Source organism: Ictidomys tridecemlineatus, chromosome 3 (assembly GCF_052094955.1).
Source record: "Ictidomys tridecemlineatus isolate mIctTri1 chromosome 3, mIctTri1.hap1, whole genome shotgun sequence".
NCBI lineage: Eukaryota > Metazoa > Chordata > Mammalia > Rodentia > Sciuridae > Ictidomys > Ictidomys tridecemlineatus.
Window position 1 is genome coordinate 205,821,752 of NC_135479.1, and position 21,401 is coordinate 205,843,152.

General features: G+C 51.2%; 1 protein-coding gene across 1 annotated transcript; it reads left to right on the plus strand.

Moving 5' to 3' along the window:
* The first annotated feature begins 11,935 nt into the window (after positions 1–11,935).
* On the plus strand, positions 11,936–15,341 carry Olig2 (oligodendrocyte transcription factor 2). The gene is made up of 2 exons (XM_005323527.4): positions 11,936–12,100; positions 12,887–15,341. The coding sequence occupies exon 2, from the start codon at positions 12,943–12,945 to the stop codon at positions 13,912–13,914; it is 972 nt and encodes a 323-aa protein (XP_005323584.1). The 5' UTR covers positions 11,936–12,100; positions 12,887–12,942; the 3' UTR covers positions 13,915–15,341.
* Positions 15,342–21,401: the final 6,060 nt, after the last annotated feature.

A 21,401-nucleotide genomic window follows, 5' to 3' on the forward strand; every position in this document is an offset into this window, starting at 1 on the left:
GTAGGGTGGCCTGGGTAATCCAGGATGGTCCTTAACTGAATACATCTTCAAAGACCCTTTTCCTAAATGAGGGCAATTGTATGAGTTCCAAGAATCTGTACACATATTTGGGGTTTGTACGTATTATTTTGAGTATTCTCAACCTACGACAAGGAATAGCCCTCTTAATTCTTGGGAAATAGTTCTGGAATGAAGCCCTACACCACCAGGGAACCTCCTGGTTCCTGCTTCAATCCATACCCTAGACCATATTACCTCCAGGGGGGCTTAGGTGGCAGGTCCTGCCTGACCAGTGGAATAAGGGGCAAAGGGTGGCTTTATGGACTACCTTGGCCTATTGGGCACAGTACCTTCTTAACCACGGCTGCCTGGGCAGAGCTCACTGTAGGCACGCGTCACAGCTCTTCCCAGCCTGAGTTGCAGGGGCTGGCCTCCAGCATCCTTCAGGTGCCCTGAGTACTCTCCTTTTCTTTGTTAGGGGAGCTGGTTCTGGGGAAACCCAAGCTGTCCACTTTGTGTCAGATTTCTGCCCAAAGCTTTGCCAGCACCATCCTCCCCCTGAAATGTATTGGCCTCAGCTGCCAATACCCCTGTGCCCAAGACCCTCTCATACACCTATGCACAGGAGATGCAGATGACCTCCCAGGTCTTTCTCAGAAACTTTCTGCCAGTGTTTCAAGGCATTCATAGAGGCTCTGGAATTGGTCACAGCAGCTAAAGGTATTACTTTTAAATGAGTCAAGCATCAATGGCAGTAGACTAATTTCAGTTCTTAGCATTTCAGATAATGATTCCCGGCACAATGGTCATCACTATTGTGATGGCTCCCCCTAGGATTCATTCTCCACTATTTCCTTGAGCGCCTATCATGTGACTTTCAAGTCTGGTTACGATTCTTCCCTTGTAGGAGGCTGGATTCAGACTTAGTTGATATAACAAAGACCACTGCAGCGAGATGTGCCTCCAGACCTCCCAAACGGCTAGATTCAGCATTCAGAAGATCCTTCCCTTGGGTGAAAATTTCATTTAGCTGCATTAGAAAACCCAACATAACCGTGGCTTTAACAAAGCAGCAGGGTCTTTTTTCTCTCAACTAAGAGACCAGAGAATCAGTCTCTAGCAGGTGGAGCATCCTGTAGTGTCAGAAACTCGGGCTCTTTTTCTCTTCACTTTCTTTCACACGTGGCCCCACTTATCACCCATGATAGCTTCTCCTTGACCACCACGTTGGGATTCCAGCCAGCACAGGATGAGAATGCAAGGAAAAGGACATGCTCCCTCTGCAGGTTGCTTGCCCGTAACCACTTCTACCTACATCCTACTGGCCAGAATTTGCTCACAAAGGATGCTGGGAAATGTAGTCCTTAGTCTGAGAAGCCATGTGCCTAACCAAGTTTCATTCCCACCTAGAAAGCAGAGCAGATTTGGAGGAACAGTCAGCAATGTTTGCTGCACTGCTATATGACATGGGGGGACAGCAGCTTCCTCACATACACCCTGCCCTAACTACCTTACAGGGCTGTTGAGAGAACATAATAATTATGACAGTAATTACTTGTAACAATATTTGAGAGCAGAGATGCTGTCTGTCATTCTGGATGGGACCCTGGGACCCGGGGCAGTTCATAGCACAGGAAAGAGTTCAGTAAGTATCTGCTGAAATATTTGCTTAAAACATAAATAGTCCTCAGCAGATATAGTACACTCCGCACACTTGGAATGTTCTAACTACTCAGAAAAATCATTAGTAAATCTTTGAAAAGACTGGAAATAGTACCAGATGTTGAATCTATTGTAATCTGTAGCCTAGTGTTTGAAGGGGGAAATGACATTGTATTATTCTATCCTGTCACACCGTGGTGGTCAGTCCCATCACCTGATCCAACGTCCAATAAGAAAATAAAAGTCGAGCTTTTAGATTAGCTGTCAGTCAGGCAGTCTGTCTTACACATTGCAACATAAATTGGGACAACAACTCAAAAGTGACAACTTGGAAACATCTACCAAAATTACAAATGCGCAGAATGTAACCCAGTAATACTAGCCCTGGGGATTTATCATCATGTAACCCAGTAACACCAGCCCTGGGGATTTATCATTATGATAGACAACACATGTGCAAATGATAATTTACAAGGTATTTCACTGAAGCATTGTTTGTGATAGTAAGAAGCAGGAAAAAATCTAAATGATGTCTTTTGACAGGGCACTAGCTATAGAAATTGTGACCAAAGGATGGAATTTTCTTTAAGGAAGATTGCTAAGCAGCTATTGCTAAGACACTAACTGGGGAAAAAAAAAAAGCATGATGAGAATAGTATTTATAATGTTCATATAAAAAAAAGAAAGCAGAGTGTATCTATATATGTGTGCTTGTGTTTGAATAGAATATCTCTGGAAGAGAAGATAAGAGATGGTATTTGTCAAAGGAACTCTGGTTCGGGGAGAAGGAGGGAGAAGCAAACTTTTCATTAGGTGCTTTTGAATTTTGAACTATGTGAACATAGGACCTATTCAAAAATAAGCAGAAATAAAATAAAAATAACTGTCGGCCTCATCTAGTGCATTGTTTGTTTATTTTGTACTGCAGATTGAACCCAGGGGCACTTTACCACTGAGCTACAACATTAGCCCTTTTTATTTTGATAGAGGGTCTCACTAAGTTGCCCAGGCTCACCTGGAACTTGAGATCCTCCTGCCCCAGCCTTTCAAATTACAAACATGTGCCCCCACACCTGCCATGCTCAGTTCATCTAGTGATCTTCTATCCATTCTTTAAAGTCTAAATCTCTCTGACTGACTGCCCTACAACTAGGAAAGAAGAAATAACATTTTTTGCAATTACAAAATAAAACAATGACTCATCTGCAAATTTCAGGCAGCAGCAGAAAGTGCTGGGGATGCCATGGAGAAACTTGTTCAGTGCTCCTTGATCTCCCATGTCTGGGGCTCTGAGTGCCCCTTTTCCATTGGCCTATGACCAATGGAAGCAGGAAAAAGTATCATCAAGAACCAAGTGATGGGCTGGGATGGTGGCTCAGCGGTAGAGCTCAGGCGGGAGCCGGGTTCGATCCTCAGCACCACATAAAGACATTGTGTTGTGTCCATCTATACCTAAAAATAAATATTTAAAAAAAAAAAAAGAACCAAGTGGCTCTTGTAAGGGGTGGGAGGAGCACATGTTCTCATTTAGATTGGGTAGCAGATTTTCCTGGACTTCTGGTCACTCTGGTGGGAATGTATGAGAAATAGATATACTATAAATATATCTGATATACTGGTGTGTGTGTGTGTGTGTGTGTGTGTGTGTGTGTGTGTGTGTAGGCAGGTACAGAAAGAGTGAAAAAAGTAAGGTACAGAACAGTGAATAGAGGATGTTGCCACTTATGTGCAAAAGAAAAGAAAAAGAAATGTTTAAACAATATACATGCAAAGCATATTTCCAGAACACACAAAAAACTGTGGTTGCCTCTGGAGACGTGGGGGAAGAATGTCAGTTGTACCTGGGAATCTAACTTTTAATCAAACACCCTTTATACTATTTGATTTTTATTTTAGGCAAATGTGATGACATACATATTCAAAGCATTTTTTCTGCATGTTTGTAGTGAAGAGTTCCTTTATGATTTATACTATTTTTTTACAAAGTTCTGTGAATAAAATCAGAACCATACATTCAGTGTGTAGAGTTTTGATGCTGCAAGTGAAGCTTGTATATACATCAAATCATTGTAAGACTATTAGCTTAAAAAAGACTTTCAGATTTAAAATATTTAGCAGTTTCTGATGACTCAATATGTCCAGAAGTGCATTCTAAGTCTGTTCCAGGTAGCTAAACCTATGACATTTTCTAAGCACAGCACTTTCCTCTGTTGCTTCTAAATTTTATTTAAACTGCTTACCGTGATAAACAGCCTATAACCTCTCTGCTGTACAGGCTTGGTTCCTTGATTTGGCCTCAGATCTTTCAAAAAGTTTCTCCTTGATTAATTCAGTGCCCTCAACTGTATCTTACTATCCCATAATACAATTTCCATTATATACGAGTGTGATATATTGCTCACATTGTATTTTTTCTAAGGCTGCCATAACAAATGGCCAACTGGGTAGCTTCAAAAAGAAATTGAATTTCATGGTTCTAGGACCAGAAATCAAGGTATTGTTAGAGCCTGGCTCCCGCTGAAGGCCCTTGGGGAAACTCCTTCCTGGTTGTTGCTATCAATCTTTGGTGTTCTTGGCTTTTAGACTCATTACCTCAATTTATGACTTAATGGGACATTCTCCAGGTGTCTGTGTCTTCATATAGTCTTTTTATAAGAGCACTAGACATTGGATTTAGAACCCACTCTAATCTAGTACGACCTCACCTGCTTGGGAATTTCAAGCAGGAGGATAGAGAATTCAAAACCAGTGTTAGCAACAGCAAGGTGCTAAGCAACTCAGTGAGACCCTGCCTCTAATAAAATACAAAATAGGGCTGGGGATGTGGCTCGGTGGTTCAATCCCTGGTACCCCCTTCATCTCCCCCCTCCAAAAATAAAGGACATCTGAAGAACCCTGCATTCAAACAAAGTTACATTCTTAGGTTCTGGATGGACCTGAGTTCAAAGCATGTCTTAAAGAGGAAATTCCAGTTTATATAATGTCCTCCTCCCTCCCTTCCTCCCCCTTTTTTTCCTTCCCATTCCCTTCCTTCCCACCTCCTCTTTCTTAGTGCGGTGCATGTATTGCCTGAAAAGAATGAGTTTGATACATAAACAAGTGCCTTAGCCTCAACCCAGAAGCAGATAATCTTTTTGCCGTTGGAAGTGGGGAACTAAAAAGGAAATTGAATGTCTAAAACTCTCATGGTCTTTCAAAATCACAGAACTCAAGTTCTGCCCCCACCCCCACCCATCACAGTCCCAACCAAGGTGTGTTGAACTCTTAATCTCCCTTGAGCAAACCCAAGTCACTAAAAGACCAGGGGCTCAGCTTTCCCTATACCTGCAGCTCTCCCTTGTGCAAAGTGGGAACAAGTTTTTCCAGCCAGACCTTTGGAGAAATATTCCTTAGTCTAAGGAGAACTGGTTCTGGGTACATAGCCCCCACCTGGGCAGGAAGTGAATATGTCTTCTATGAGTTGCCCACAAAGGTCTTGATTCCTCCCAGCACAACCACACACAGTGGAATCTGATTTTCAAGGGTTTCAGCTCTGACTGGCTTTCCATGGTTGGACAGACCTTGAGCAAAGGAGAGAAAGACCTAAAAGGGATTGACTGATGCCACCTTATACCATTTAAAGAGGTCTGGTGGCTGTCATATTGATATGGAACGATGTCCAGGAGGTGCTGAGAAATGAAAAACAACAGGTTCTAAGCCTGTGCACGTAATCTGAAATGAGGGTCACCAAAATCTTGACAGTGGCTGCTTGGGGGTGGGGGTGGGGGTGGGGGTGGAGTAGGAACGGTAATGGTGACATTTGCTTTCTGTATTGTGTTTCAAAGTCATATTTTTCACATGAGCATGCTTCATTTTTAAAAATTGCTTTTTGAATTTTATTTAATAGGTGGTCAAGGGGTGGGGACCTAGACTACTCAGATGGTTGGGGAAATGATGCCCAATTTCAAGGATACCTGGTGAACTGCAAGAAGGGGTCTGCGAGTCAAGAATCTTGCAGAGCCAAGGATGCATCCCCAAAAACCTAGAGCAGAGCTTCTCAGGTTGTGCTGTGCTTGTGCCTCTGGATGGACCTGAGAGGGTCTACTTCCAACTAGCACCCAGGACGGGGACTACAAAGGTCTGAGAGGGGCAGGCTGGTGTGAGGAGTCCTCTTAAGGTCCTTGACTCTCAGCAGCCGGCATGGGTCCTGTTTATAAGGAAGGAAAATAAAACATAAGAGTCAGATGTTGAAGGGCAGAGAGAAATAATTTGAAGGAGGAGGAGAGACGAACCCAAACGAGAGGGACACAGAGGGGGAAAGGGAAGAGGAAGCAGAAGTCATGCCTAGCCTCCTGTCTTTCTTGCCCTCTTTTCCAAATCCAGACCGCTGCGTTGCCACCCTCCACGCCCACCCGGCGGAAACAGCGGGCAGCGGACCCTGAGAGGTGGCAAGTTTACAGCGGGGTCCGTTTTCCCTGCGCAGAGTCCGTCTTAGGCCCGCGAGATGCTTCTGGAGAGTTGAGTCTTCTACGCTGCTGTGGATTCCCTGCGCGCTGCGCGTTCGGGCGGAGCCGGGCGGGGGCGCCGGGCACCAGAGAGCTGCAGCCGGGTCCTCAGCCACTCCATGGATCATTCTGGTTGCGTCTCGCCCCACGCGCCTCTCCTTTCTTGCAGCGGCCTGGATTAGCCCGAAGCCCGTGGGCAGCGGCCCGAGCCCAACCCTGGCTCTACAAACCTCGGTGCATGGCTGAATAGCAGCTGGGTCCCTCGCGTCCAGGAAGAGGCTGGGAGCAGCTCTCAGCTCTCTGGTGTCTGTCCTTGGGTAAAGGGAATAGGGGAGGAAAGCAGGTGTTGGAGGCAGGTCTGGGAGGGTACTGGGATCACACAATACCCGATGGCTAGTTTGACTTGGGTGGGGGAAGGTGTTGTCACCCTGCCAACATATGCCCAGGAGAGAGCGGCCTCCGTATCCTTAAGCATTTTTTTTTTTTGAAACTGTGCTAACTGGGAGGGGGGGGGGTTGTACCCCTGACTCTCGAGTCGCTGTTGTCTTTCATGGCATGTGAATGCTCTGATAAAACTTTGTAGTTATACAACCACTTTATCACCAATCCTTGTTTCGATTTATCAAGGTCTTCTGGAGCCTGTGCCTGTCCTGGGTCCTGGAGATGCTGCGTGGATTCTGGCACAGTGAAGACCCTCCAGGAACTTCCTGGGGGAGGAAGCCAGACCTTTGTGTGGAGGGGAGAGAAGCCTGACAGGGGTGGGGGGAGTTCTGCATGCTTGTAGGGACTCTGGGTGGGAGAGGAGCTTCCCTAGCTGACCCTGAAAGTCTAGAGAAGTCACTCAGCATCTGGGAGGGAGGGATGAGGCAACAGGGGAGCCTGTGGGTGACAAAAGCAGCACTCCTGGGTGAGAATGAGTAGAGGAGGTGGTGAGAAGCCGGCAGAGGTCAGATCAGGGAGGGAGAAGGCCCACATCCTTCAGAACTCCGACTTGAACCTGAAATCCATGTGGAGACACACTGATACTCATTATAAGTACAGCCAGTGCAATCTTCAAATCAAGCCTCATCCCACCCGGCCCCTGGACATAGCAAGCCAGACAGTTCATACATTGCTTGCAGCTGAGAGGCATGTAATCACCCTTGTGATTCTGCAGCCTGAGCACACAAAGGTTAGGTCACTAAAACCCTGGGTTTCCCCTCTTAGTAGTCAGATTGAGCCTCTTCCACCATACCTCCCCTTATCCAGGGCCTAAGGTTGCCAATGCACCTTATAAACGAATGGAACACAAGCACTGGCTTCAGCATCCATCTTCTGACCAAGGACACCTCTATCCAGGTGCTCTATGGCAGGTTCACCCCATTCCCCACTCTCTAGATTAATCCTGACCTAGAAGGCAGTGGCCTCTGGTATGGAAGTATACAATTAGTCAAGGCCACAGTGTGGACCAAGTATCTCCTGGGAGGAGGGGGGAGGGGGAAGAGGGCACTGGAAGGAGAATGGAGGTGCCCTGGACTTAAGATCTGGTGGGCTGGAGTTCAAACTCAGCCCCTGAAGTGACCCTCAGTCATCAGTATTTAGATTTGCGAAATCAGAACAACCTTCTTAACATCAAATATGTAATTGCCAAGATTAGGAAAGATAATGGATCGTAATCTGAGTCCAGTAAAAGTATATTCCAGTCCCTCCTCAGACCTATTCTAATATTCCACCTTGAACTTGGATAAGGGTAAAGTGGTTAACTTCAGTGGCCCTAATGGGACAAATGGCTGTAGTAATCTTTGCCAGAGGGGAGAGTGATCCCTGCCTGGGGGGGGGGGCATCAGTTTGGATTTTGTTGGGTTGCTTCCTTGCTAGTTTCCCCTCAGCTTCCCTGCCACTGCACCTTTCTCCCCAAGCTCCCAGAAGTCTTGTAGAACCCACTCTGGGTCCAGCCTCTGCTGGCAGGTAAGCCTAAATCAGACCAGGGTATGGGCTCCAGTATACTCAGTGCTGCAAATGGCAAAACTACAAGGGGAAGGTGTCATTAGGTTCTTCCCATGCACTCTGAATCTGTCACACCCTTGGAGAACACAGGTAGCCATTAGGAATCTGCTTTCCCAAGAAGAAACTGAGGCTAGGGACTTAGATCTTTTAAATCTATGATGCCCACAGTCCTTGCCTGCACCTGGTATCCGGCCCCCTGCTCCTGACCTTGGGCAAATGCCCACACCTCTCTGAGTATCGGTTGCTCCATCTGTAAAGTGAAAGTAATACTTCCCTCTGGGGCCAGTGAGAAAACAAATAAAATGAAGTCTATCAACACCCATTAAGTGACTGGTACAGCTTAGGTTACTTTCAAGTGATCAGAGTTATCATTTGATGAAAGTCACCAGCCCTATCTTTCTAAAAATTCCATACACTCCACAATGCGGATACAGATCTCTTGGTTACTGTGCACACGACTACATACAACTCACCTTTGCTCACATTTACGTGTATTTTATTAGTCATGTTTCACACCAACTCACGCACATTTGCACATGTACGCACGCAGAACTATGTGTCAAGCACCTGCCACGTGACAGGACCCGTTCTTGGTCTGGGACACCAGCACGACTCGGAGGGCTATTGGAGCTGAGTTTTGCAAGGAAGACTTGCCATTTGTTTACAGAGTTCGGGGCGGGAAGCGGTCTCATCGCACTTGTTTGAGCACCAAATGCTACCATTCTGTAGCCTCCTAATTTGCGGGCCAGGATTGATGGCTGAAATGCATCCTCGCTCCCCTTCCTTTTTTTTTTTCCTTTCCTTTCCTGTGCCGGGAGCCTTGCCTTCCACCTCATCCCTGGCGGGTTCTGCACAAGGACGGCGCTCTTCTTGGCAGCCAGGAGGAGATGCCGCCTGAATGCAAGCAGGAACTCGGGGAAGGGAAAGGGGAGAAACAGAACCAAAGGCGCGGGAGGCGGGGGAGAGACCCGGAAGCGGTGGGAGGTCTGCGTCCAGGAACCCCGCGCGAACCCCCACCCCCGCGGGTCTGGCATAGGCAGCCGAGCAAAGGCCGCCCCGATACGCACCCGGCCTTTTGTGCGAGGGAACCACAAAGGAGAGGGAAAAACACGTCTTCCGTTTTGACGGAGGAGACCAACCGCTCTAGGACGCAAGGGCCAGCCAGGAAGCCCCGGAGCCAAGTAGCCCGAGCCTGTGAGCTCTCAATTCCCAGGGAAATGGCTTGGGCTCAGCTGAGCGCACTGCTGGGAACCGCGGCTGCCGGGACTAGCACAGGAGATGTACCCCGGGCGCTAGGCTCAGTACCTGGACAAGTGCCGTGACGCATGCAGGACGCACAAGGGCAAGCGCTGGCCGCCCCACTTTAAATTTCCAATCATTTCGGGGCCGGGGGAGGGACACAATGAGATGTATCCAGCGTCCAGTTTGCCCCCAAAATAATGAAAAGGAGAGGCACACAGACCCCACCCCCGCCCCACACTCATCTCCCAAGCAACTCTGGCGAAGGGAAATTGTTAGGGGAAGGCAGCCAGGAGAAGAGGCCTACAGCCCAGAGCTGCCAGCCCGAGCTTCGAACCAAAGGAGTGAGAACCGCGAGGTGCCGCTGCACAGCCCCAGAACTGTCCCTGCAATCTCAGCTCGGTGGCGCTTGCTGGGGATGGAGTGTTTACGGGCGTCCAGGAGGAACTTGGAGAGCAAGCGAACTCTCCTGCCTTCGGACTCTGCCTTTCAGGCTCCAGACTCGCTCCTTCCTAGGATGAGCTCCCCACTTTCGGCCCTGCCTCCGACTCCAGCCACTGGACCAAACGTGTAAAGAATGTCAAATCAAGCTCTCCCGCAGACCGCTGGACGCAAGATAGATTCCAGTGGGAAGCAACAAAAAAAAGAAACTCGAGCTCTGGGACACGTGCCGGCGGCTGGACTGAAGGCAGCGCCTGCAACCAAGGCGCGCGCACGGTGTGCCCGCTAGTGTTTATTAGATGCTCTGGCAGGCGCACAACTCCACGGCCCAGCTGGTGGCCCCACAGCTCACACCTCCACTCCCGTCCTCACTGCGGTTGACGGGGAAGTCCAAAGGTCCGAGCTCTTCCCGATTCCCACCCCCGCTCCCTGGGTTCGTCCGTCTGTGTGACAGATTCTGGTAATTGAACGGTTATGGGTTATCCTTGCAACCGTTGGACGGCATATCACCACGCTTCAGTTCTTCATGTTTTAAATACATATTTAACGGATGGCTGCAGAGCCAGCTGGAAAACACGCGGGTTGAAAAATTATGCTCCAGAAGGCACAAGACGGGCAAAGGCGAAAACCCACTGGGCTTTCTAGCATCGACCCTGGAGGAAAACTTAGAACCGAACTAGGAGCAATAACCTGGGTTTTCGTATTAGCTTGTTTTGTAACGTTGCTACATGAAGACAAATTATGATGTTTGCTTGTTTTTGTAATATATACCTTGTGTATATTAAATGTTCCCAAACAAAGAAAGTACCCCCAATAACCCTTAATATGCCCTGGGAGACAGAAGTGGGGGCAGTGTGTATGAGTGTAGGGGTGTGTGTGCGCTTTGTGAGGAGCTGTAAGGTTAAGGATTGGGGAGCCCCGGCAGCTCCTTCTACCCTAAGATCCTACACTCTGCCATCTGTACTCCAGAGGAAGGGGCTGCGCTGTAAAGACTGAGCAATTTTTCTGTAGGGTCTCTAGATTTTTAAATCTAGAATGGAATTTTAAAATCTGTAAAATGGGTAAGTGCCTAGGCACCTCTGGACAACCTCAGATGCTTCTCCAATTCGGGTTCAATACCTCCTGGTCAAGGTATTTCCCTATTTGAGAGTCGGGCTGTGATAAGTAAAATGTGTCCCGAACCATCCAGGAACAGTTCAATCTCCGCTCCCTACCTCACCGCAGAAGGAGGACTTAGCTCAATCCTGAGACATCTCTTTATAAACAAAACCCAGTCGTGCTGGAAACGCTATCACTGGGCTTCCCCGCTCCTAAACAGGCGGTGGGGATATTTAACTCGTGGTGCACTTACTCAGAGTTAGTGCGGTTACTGTACGGAAACAACTCGACCTTGCACATTCTCAACTTTATGAAGAGTTGTGATTCCCTTCAAAACACCGCCCGGGAGCCGGTCCCCTTCTTCCTCGCCCGCCCTCTGCCCTGCAAAGCCGTGTTCCCACCTGGGGGCGCTACCGCCTTCCTGCGGAGCAGCGGCAACAACCACCTAGTACAAGCGCTCTGAGAGAAGAAAGTGGGGGCTTTGTGCATGGTTAATCTTTAAATTGGGGGGCCCAAATGCTCGCGTGTTGATCAAACCCAAGAGATGGCAGGAAGCCAGAGAAAGAGAAAAGTAGGGAGCTTCCACTGCGTCTTGAGCGTTATCTGCGCACATCTCCAAGATCCAGCTGCGCTGGACGTCAGGTTAGTTTTTAGGCCGGGTCTCAAGCCCACGCGGTCTCCCATTAGGACTCCGTGGTCAATATATCTTTATAGAAATTTAACGATGCTTCTCTCTTCCTCGGTCCCAAGCGCTTTCGGCCCTCTCTCCTTCCCGGGTGAGCCTGCCCTCCTCCTCCCGCTCGGCTCGCACTGTCGCTGGCGGGGTCTCCTCCAGTCCCTCCACAAGAATCTCTCCACCGCGGACGCCCATTGGTTGTGCGCGGGGAGGAGGCGTGTGCCGGACCGGGCGGGTTTCATTGAGCGGAATTAGCCCGGATGACATCAGCTTCCCAGCCCCTCCAGTGGGCCCAGCTCATTGGCGCGGCTGCCCCTCCAGGACAAGCACATTGTTTCCCTTCCCCGCCCCCGCCCCGGCCACCACCGCCGCCGTCGTCGCCGCCACCCGGCTATAAAAACCGGCCGATCCCTGAAAGGTGCGGATGCTTATTATAGACCTACGCGACACTAGCGCCCGGAGCCAGGATCTCCACAGCAGCTTTTTGGAGCGAGCTCCTCAAATTGGATTCACAGTAAGTGTCCCCGCCCCCCAGCAGCCCTAGACTAGATCCCGAGGACAGATTCCCCCCACCCCCACCCCCGCTCAAACTCGGCGGCGACTCAGGGTGCTCCCACCGAGGGGGATCTGGATCCCTCCAGTACCGGTCAGTTATACCGAGCGATTTCACTGCTTTGACTCACCCCTCACTCACCGCAGCATCCTCTCCGCCCAGAGCCGTAAGTCGAGGCGACCACAGCTCCTTCTGTGGATCAGTCCGGGTCAGTCTGGAGAGCTCCCGGTGGTCCCGAGACGCACACATGGACCCTGGGCCCTCGCAGTCTCTGGCTGTATAAGTGCGCGCGTGGTTGCTGCGCGGTGTCGATGGAGATAAGGTGGATGCGTTTGAGGAACCAAATAAATAGTTCTCAATTCAGATCCTCACAATACCCGAAGAAACGCTCTCACTTGTTCCTTGCTTATTCCAGTCCTGGAGACCCCGCTTTCCCATTCCTAATAGAAGGAACAAAACCTCTAGCACACCCCTCACTGAGGACACCCATGCTCTCTAAAATAAAACAACCTGTGGATGAGAGCAGAGGGGAGGCGGTGGGGAAGGAAAGAGGAGATGAGTCATGAATACCGGTGCGGCTAGAAGCAAGGCCAGAGACAGCAGCGAGGTGGACGCAGAGCTACCCGCCACCCGTGCCTGGACTCTGCGCTAAGGAGCAGGCAGGAGCAGCTTTTCTGTCTCACTTAGTGTCTTCTTTCTCTCTTCCATATATTCATATCGCGCCCCCCCCCATTTCTCTCCGGGAAGCTCTGAGGACCCAGTGAGAAAGGACCTCGCAAAAGCTGCGACTCTTCCCCGAGGCCATGGACTCGGACGCCAGCCTGGTGTCCAGCCGCCCGTCGTCGCCAGAGCCCGATGACCTTTTTCTGCCGGCCCGGAGCAAGGGCAGTAGCGGCAGCGGCTTCACAGGCGGCACAGTGTCCTCGTCCACACCGAGCGACTGCCCTCCAGAGCTGAGCGCCGAGCTGCGCGGAGCCATGGGCGCGGCGGGCGCGCACCCCGGGGACAAGCTGGGCGGCAGTGGCTTCAAGTCATCTTCGTCCAGCACTTCATCGTCCACGTCTTCAGCGGCTACGTCGTCCACCAAGAAGGACAAGAAACAGATGACCGAGCCGGAGCTGCAGCAGCTGCGCCTCAAGATCAACAGCCGCGAGCGCAAGCGCATGCACGACCTCAACATCGCCATGGACGGCCTGCGCGAGGTCATGCCTTATGCGCACGGCCCGTCGGTGCGCAAGCTCTCCAAGATCGCCACGCTGCTCCTGGCGCGCAACTACATCCTCATGCTTACCAACTCTTTGGAGGAGATGAAGCGACTGGTGAGCGAGATCTACGGAGGCCACCACGCCGGTTTCCATCCGTCGGCCTGCGGCGGTCTGGCGCACTCTGCACCGCTGCCCGCGGCCACCGCTCACCCGGCGGCCGCCGCTCACGCAGCGCACCATCCGGCAGTGCATCACCCCATTCTGCCTCCCGCCGCAGCCGCCGCAGCTGCCGCCGCCGCCGCCGCGGCGGTGTCCAGCGCCTCTCTGCCGGGCTCCGGGCTGTCGTCTGTCGGCTCCATCCGGCCTCCGCATGGCTTGCTCAAGTCTCCGTCAGCGGCCACGGCCGCCCCGCTCGGGGGCGGGGGAGGCGGCAGCGGAGGCAGCGGTGGCTTCCAGCACTGGGGAGGCATGCCCTGCCCCTGCAGCATGTGCCAGGTGCCACCACCACACCACCATGTGTCGGCTATGGGCGCCGGCAGCCTGCCGCGCCTCACCTCCGACGCCAAGTGAGCTGGTCGGTGCTGGAGCGTTCTGGAGAGCAGGGGGTGCCCAGAGGGTGCAGAGAAGTGAGGGGACTGGCCGGCACTAGGGCTCGCAAGGAGGGGCTCAGGACCATGGGCTAGGGTGGGGAATGATTGGGACTACAGCGCCCGGGAATGGAAGTATGGTAACGCGCAGAGTCGGGAGTGAGGGGCGCTTGACTCCGGGACCTAGTTCGGCCCTCGGCTTTAAACTGCGCAGATCCGGTAGACACTACTTCATAAAATGGCACCACCGTATGCGTCCTTCACTCGAATTCCTTCTCTCCACCCCGGGGGAAAGAATCTAAAAACTGTTTCCCCAAGAGCCAAGGTTTAACTCCCAGATTGGACCCCGGCAGCACTTCGTGGGGGGTCAGGGATTTTCCCTCCTTCCTCCTTTCACGGCTGGTAGGAGACTCTGGTGGGATCCTCACTGCAGAAGCAACCGCTGGGCCTCACCCTCAAGGGTCGTCTCCAAGCCTGGGCCAGGGGCAATGAGTTAGATGGAAGTTGGCGCTGGTACCCGAAGCACTTACGGTCATGTCTCGTCATGCCGGGTTTCCATATCTGGGTAAACCCACATCGTGTAAAAACTGTGGCCATTCCTGTCTCTCTTGTTGACTTGGGGGTTTGTGGTTTTCTAATAAATCTGTGAATGTTCCTTTTTCAACAGTATGAGCAAGCTTTATAGACGCTCAGAATAGAACCACTTGTGGAGTGAAATAACCCAAACTGCCGATTTAGGGGGAGGCGGGTGTTTTTTCGGTATTTTAAAATGAATACTAGCCCCCGCCCTCTCCATTCTTTCCGTCTTGAGCGCGCGCGCGCGCACACACACACACATACACACACACACACACACACACACACACACACACACACAAAAAGTGATTTGGTTTCTTACCCGATTGGGAACAGTTATTTTGGTACCTGAGGGTTTGACAGAACTGAAAGAAGATGCTGTGAATATAGCTTGAGTTATGGGGGCGGGGTTCTGTTAGTTGTTTAATAATTTCTTTCTGGAAGATGTAAATACACTATCAGTGATGAGGTAAGTGCACGATGCTAAGCTGTTTGCTCACGTGACTGCCAACCCCTCCGGAGTCTGAGCCGGCTTTCCTCTCTGTATCGGTTTCTTTTTGCCACGGTTTTTTTTAACTCAAATGGCAAACTACTCCACGTGCTTCCTGCGTTGGTGCAAATCGCCGGGCGCTGGTTGCGTTGCAATATGGGCTTCAAATCCTCTGCCACATAACATCCCTCCTCTGATAAACGCTGCCCTAGCAGAGAGTGTATCATCTGTTTTATTTTTGTAAAAAAAAAAGTGCTAAATAATATTTATTACTTGTTTGGTTGCAGAAAACGAAATAAATGATTGAGTGTTGAGATTTTAAATAAAACTTCAAGTAAATCAAACTTTTTCATCCGTGTGAGTGGGAGGGTGCTCAGGGAGCTCCCAAAAAAGAGGGGTGAGGAATGCGATTTTCTGGGGAGGATTTAACCAGCATCCTGTTGGTTTTCCCCAGAAGAAAGATAGTGGGGGGCTGTTTGTCAATCGCCCCCAACTCCTCCCCTCCTGCGCATCCATTCTGTTTAAATAGCCTTTGAGCACATCCTTCCAGTATTTATCACAACTTGCTTTTCTTTAATTTTATTTTTCAGTTCTAACCGGGAAACTCCCTTTCCCTTCAGTTAAAGATTGCTAGTTTAGGAGTGTACATTTCCTTGTGTGGAACTCTGACCTTTCCCGGAGAAAGCCGTGCCTTGGGCTGGGGGTCTGGATACTCAGACATCCTCTTCTGCCGAGCTTTTATTTTCTCTCTGCTCAAGGGCAGTTGCTGTTCCCCACACAGCCCAGTGGGTTCCCTTGGCTTCAGCAGGGAACCAGGCGCTTGGGGCTGAGTGCTTGCTGCGGGAAGGCCCACGGTGTGGAGGGTAAAGGGCTGCACAGGAATGTTTGGTTAGGGAATCCATCAGCCCATCTGTCCCTTCTCTGGGCTTTGTACCACCTTGCTGTGGTGCCCACTCAGGTCTGAAACTGCAAAGAGCCAGGCCCTGGGGACTACTTGGCTCTTACTTGCCCAACTTTGGCCTCTGTGTTCTTTCCTGGGGTGACTTTTCTTGCGGACACAGGGCTCCTTACAACCCAAAGCTGTAATGCAGATTGAAGATATAGCTCTTAAGGGGGATTCTGGATGGAAATAAAAGCAAACAACAACAATAACGAAACAAAAACAAGAACTTCAGCCTGATCATGAACAGGGACAGATCCTGTTGCAGTCTCTTCACCAGAGCTCTGACCAAGAACGCGCTCGTTCCTGAAAAGACCGGTTGCTGCATTCTGACATCTTTAGTAGCCACTGGCCGAAAGCCCTTGAACCTGGGGCTAGGTTTCCCGTTCCCATTTATTGAGTCCAGTCGGGGAGGAACCCAGCCCACGCAGAGTCCCTTGTCCAGGCCTGGGGTTGATTCCATCCTCTAACTCTGCAGGCTAGCGCTAGGGGTCCTCTACTGGGCAATGTCGGGCAGCTGGCCAGAACAGCTGCGTCCAAGAACCAGGAACGGGTGCTGTAGGCCTTGCTTTTCACCAAAGGCTAGGAGGGATTTCGGAGGAGGCCAAGCACTTGGGGGCAGAGAAAAGCAGCCCAGCGGCGCTAAGTGAACCCAAGCAGAGGGCAGGGTAAGATCCAGTCATCTTTATTCCGAATTTCCCATTTGAAACGAAACTTGCAAAGAATTTAAAACTGGGTCCAGCTCTAGCCGCAGACACATACAGAAGAGGCTGGGAACCCTGACCCGTGCAAGCTAAGGGTAGAGGTAGAGGGCTTTGTATGGTAGTGGCCTCTTCATTCACTGCAAAACACGGAGGGACGCGTGCTGGTGCAGCCTCGGGGTGTATGCATAGAAGGACCAATGTTGAAAGAAGACAAATTAAGTCTTGCCCGCCACTCTGGTCCCCAAGTTCTCAGCAGTATCTAGCTGAAGGCCAAGCTAGACCCCTGCCAAGTTAGGAGGAGCATGAACTACTCATCCAGCTGGGAGCCTCAGCCTCAATGTGTGAGGCCCCAACATCCCTGGACCCTAGGGGGGCACATACACATGCACAGAAGAGCAGCATGGGGCACTGCGGGTAGGGGGCAGACACCCTTGAGGAAGGTGGCCCTGAACTGACCAGGGTCCTGGATAGAAGGTTCAGGCCAGCGGCTGGACTTCCCTGAGAAGAGAGAGAAAACTGTGCACAACTTTGACTTTGATTGGAGCCTTAATTGGGAACAGGCTTCCTACTAAAAGAGAGAGGGAAAGGCAAAGGAAAGCCGCAGGGAAGCAGTGCTCCTTGTGGCACTTGCCACAGTGAGTTGGCACCAGGGAAGCCCTGGTCCCTAAATATTTTCCAGCACTAACCTGAGTGAAGCTCAACTTCTTTCCAACTTCAAAACCCTTTGTGTGGCCTTTGTGGCTCCTCAGGTTTCAGCTGCTGGGCCCACGGACTCACCAGATCCCAAAGTCTGCAGAGACTTGCCCCCCAACCTCCTTAAAAACCTGAGAGCTCTACCAGAGGAGGTTGAGAGGACAGAGTTCAGTGACCAGGGGACTGCCCCCAAGACTCATAGGCTGGAGTCATAGAAAAAGGAAATTCCCTGGAGGTATTGGAGGACTCACTCTAGGATTGGCCAGAACTCCAGGATAACTCTGATGCCCAGAGACTTGGAATTCTGCATCCCAGGGACAGGCAGTGAGCAGAAGGGTGAAGTGAACTGGCAAACCTAAAGTACATTTTAGTAGAGGATGATATTGCTGAGACCCAGAAGTGTCATACTCCCAGTGAGAGCTGGTTTTCTGATTGGCAGGGGAAGATGTAGCACCAGGGATATCCATGGTGAACTAGGGCTTCTGTAGCCACCTGGGCAGGACCTGACCTTCTCATTCCTGGACTGGACCCAGTGAAGAGCTTCAGGGGCCAGTTCTGTGTTTTCAATTCTCTGACATGCTCTCATGGATAAAACTACTCCAGCACTGGAGAAATGTCTGTCTCCCTTCGGGGCAGAATTTACTTAGAAATCTGTCTGAACTCCCTCTATTAAGTAAAAACCTTCATGCTACCTAGAAGTTCATCAAAGACAAAGGATTCCTCCACATCAGCCCACCTCTCATTTCAAGTTCCTCTTTCCTTACAGGTTTTGTGCCAAGTCTCCCCATCCCTACAGAGTACCAGTAGGAATCATGGGGGTCTTTTACAAAGGCCCTACCCCAAGAGTTTCAAGGCATCCTGCTGGTGTCTGCACCTCTCATCATTGTCTTTACAGACCTGAAAGGAAGACCAGAATCAAGCCTGGATGTTGCCAGAGTGAGCGGTTGCTACACTCAATCCCACTGGATGGGAGAGGGACAGAAACAGCAAGGTAAAGTTACCATGGCTACTCCTTAGTTTGGAAGCTGCCAACAACCCGTGCTCTGGGGGCTCAGTTAAGTTTCAGACTCCCTGAGAAAGGCCATGTTAGACCGGGCAGAGATGGAGATTAATCTCTCTCTCTCTCTCTCTCTCTCTCTCTCTCTGATTCCTAACTCTGTTGTTGCTATAAGGTTGCATTGCCTGGCTACAGGTTAATGGGGTGGGGGACAGAGAAGAACCAGTCAGCAGATCTGGGAGGAGGGAGGCTGTTACCCCCCACACATACCATTAATTATTAATAGGATATTAATCAAGAAAGTGGAAGAGAAGGTGGAAAACATTAAAGTGGTGAGTGTAAGGCCCGGTCCTGAGCTTTACACCTGTCAGCTCATTGAATCCGCACTGCAACTCTTAGAGGCCCATTTTACAGGTGAGGAAACATAAGCCCAGAGAGGATAAGTGACTTGCTCAGGGGCACCCCCAGTTGTAACCCAAGAGTGCTGCTCCACAGTCCACACCCAGTAGGTCGCCCAGCCCACACACCCAGGACCCCTCTGGGACCCCATCCTTTTCAGACTGCCTTAGCTGCCACCAGTGCCCCACGTCCCAGCTCACTCAAGGGAAGCTCCTATGCTCCCTTTCCGTGCCTGGACCCCATCTGTCCTAGACGCCCCCATCTGGGTGGCAGGCGGTGCGGACAGGCTTTAGCAATTAGTGGCTCGGGTGGGCGCGCTCGCGGGCGCAGGAGGGGCCAGAGCAGGTGAGCCTCGGCGGTGGCTCATTAGGGACTGTCGTTATCGCCAGTCCAGCTGCCGGCCCGGGGTCGCAGATCCTAAGCTGCATTTCCGCCCTGGTTGTGCATCGCAGTCTTCAGGAGGAACTCGGAAAGGGGTCGCAAACGGAAAAGCCTGCAGGGACTTGGCGGATACGTGCGCCAGTCTCTGTAAAGCAAACCCGCCGAACCCGTGGGACCCGAGGCCGCTAGGAGTGTGCGCTCTCATTCCACGGGGGCGTCGGACCCTATCTGACCACACGCCAAGGCTCCCCCAGACACGCCAGGAGGCCGAATGGCCCGGGGGATTTCAGTCTGCGAGTCCCGAAAGCGGCGGTGTCCTCCAGGACTACCTGGCAGGCCTCCGGGCTCAGGCTTTCTTTGGGTTCTTCTTGTCTCACGTCGCCGCTCTCGGGGAAGACTGTTTGGAAAACTCGCTCTGAAGTGTGTGCAAAAGTCCTCTCTGCCCCTTGCTTCCTGGATCTCGCGGAGGCTGAACCGAGAGGGGTATGGAGGGGCGTCCTGTGTCCCGCAGACCCCGGCGCACTTGCTGGATGCCCGAGAGCGGCCCGCATCCGCCCAGATTGCAGAAACAAAGCAGCCAGCTTCGACTGCGCTGGCCCTCCTTTGGTGAGATCGGAGTGGCTAGAGGGCCTCTGAGTCCACTAGCTGAGGGAGGGATTGGGGTCCACGAGAGGGAGGCTTGCAGAGTCCTCCAGAAGGACCCACATTCCTGTGGACACCAAACAGCTGCCCTCGAGAGCACCGAGCACCGGGCGCACGAATACTGCGGGACACGTGTGCACCCGCACAGGCTCCTGCACACCGCTCACACCAATTCGCTCTCACAGTTCCACCCACACCAGCGCTTGCACCGCAGGCCTCCCTCTCTCAGGAGACTTCTGTCCCTACTGAGCATTGGAAGCTGTTATGATTCAGAAATCCTCAGTTGTGGGCAGCTGGGCATGCCGATTTCTCCCTACCGAGCTTTGGGAATCTGCAGTCTTCTCCCGTCTTGCCCCAGCTTTTAGCCCCCTGGCCCTTCAGCCCTTCCCTTCCGTAATCCTCCCAAATTAGTCAGATTCAGGGAGCTCTTTTCTCCTACAGGTTGAAAATAGGTCATAAGCACCACCACCCCCTTTTATCCTCAAATGCTGGTGGCAATAAAAGCTTGTCCTCAAGAGCAGGGGTTGTCCTCAGAAGCTGTATGATTGCTGGCTGTGGGCCTCAGTTTCCTCAACTGTAGAATGGAGTCATAATGGGTGATCTCCAAAGTGCCATGAGCAAATCAGGCTCTTGGAACAGAGGCCCTGGGACCCCCGCCCCCCAGGTGGCAGGAAGATGTGATGAGTGAAACCAGCCGTCCTTGGTGCCTGTGTGTGCTAATGGGGTTCACCAGCCTCTTTGAAGCAGGAACAGAGACAATTCTGGAAAGGAGTTATCCTAGGTTCAAACTTTCCTGTAGTAGAAACGGGTTTGGATGCTTCTGTACCTAAATCATACCTACTAGATGCAAGGGCCGGAAATGAATGAACTGATGGTGTAGTGGGAGTCAATGGAGGACTCAAAGAAGAAGAGGTTTGGAGAGTGTGAGGAGCAAGCCCAGTGTGACAAGACCTTGAATGAATTCTGCATTGATGGGGAATGCTCGCCTTGGGCCAGGTGGGCATTCATGCTTCTACCCAGGGCAGCTGGATTGGGACTTGGGCCCTGCATTACAGCGGGCTGGGTTTCCAGACCTCCTTGCATCATAAGTAATAATGCCTGGCAGTTGTGTGGCTGTGAAGATTAAAGAAAAGCTCCCAGGAGTCACCTTGTGCTTGGTCTCAACTCTGAGTGGGTGCTCTGAACTGCAAGGCCTGCCCAGGTATAGGTATGCCTAAATCCAGACTCTCACCTGAGCCTCCTCCTCTCAAGCAGCCAGGAATACACAGGTCATGGAAGTAGGTGATCACCATGGAGACTATGAGGGGGCAGCCAGAGACGAGGTGATATGCTGTCTCTACCCAGACCCACTAGCTGTGTGACCTAGGTGGGATAAAGGACATGGGCTTTCTGAGCCTTGGTTTTCTCATCTGAAAAATGGGGTGATGATAGTACCATTCTCACAGGCATCAAGTTTGAAAGAGAGAACTCTGTCGTGGGCAGGCCCACAAGCATACTGAATGAAATAGGAGTGCTTGGCTACAGGGGTGTCATTTTATCAAACCTGGGAGGTCTTATGAATTTAGGGTTTCTGTTACCCTAAGACTTGCCTTGAAGCATCTCAAGGGTTCTGCATGATTCGGGACCCCCAAATCAACATGGCAGTATC

Coding starts and splice junctions, on each gene's coding strand:
- Olig2 (XM_005323527.4), top strand. CDS start 12,943: ATGGACTCGGACGCCAGCCTGGTGTCCAGCCGCCCGTCGTCGCCAGAG.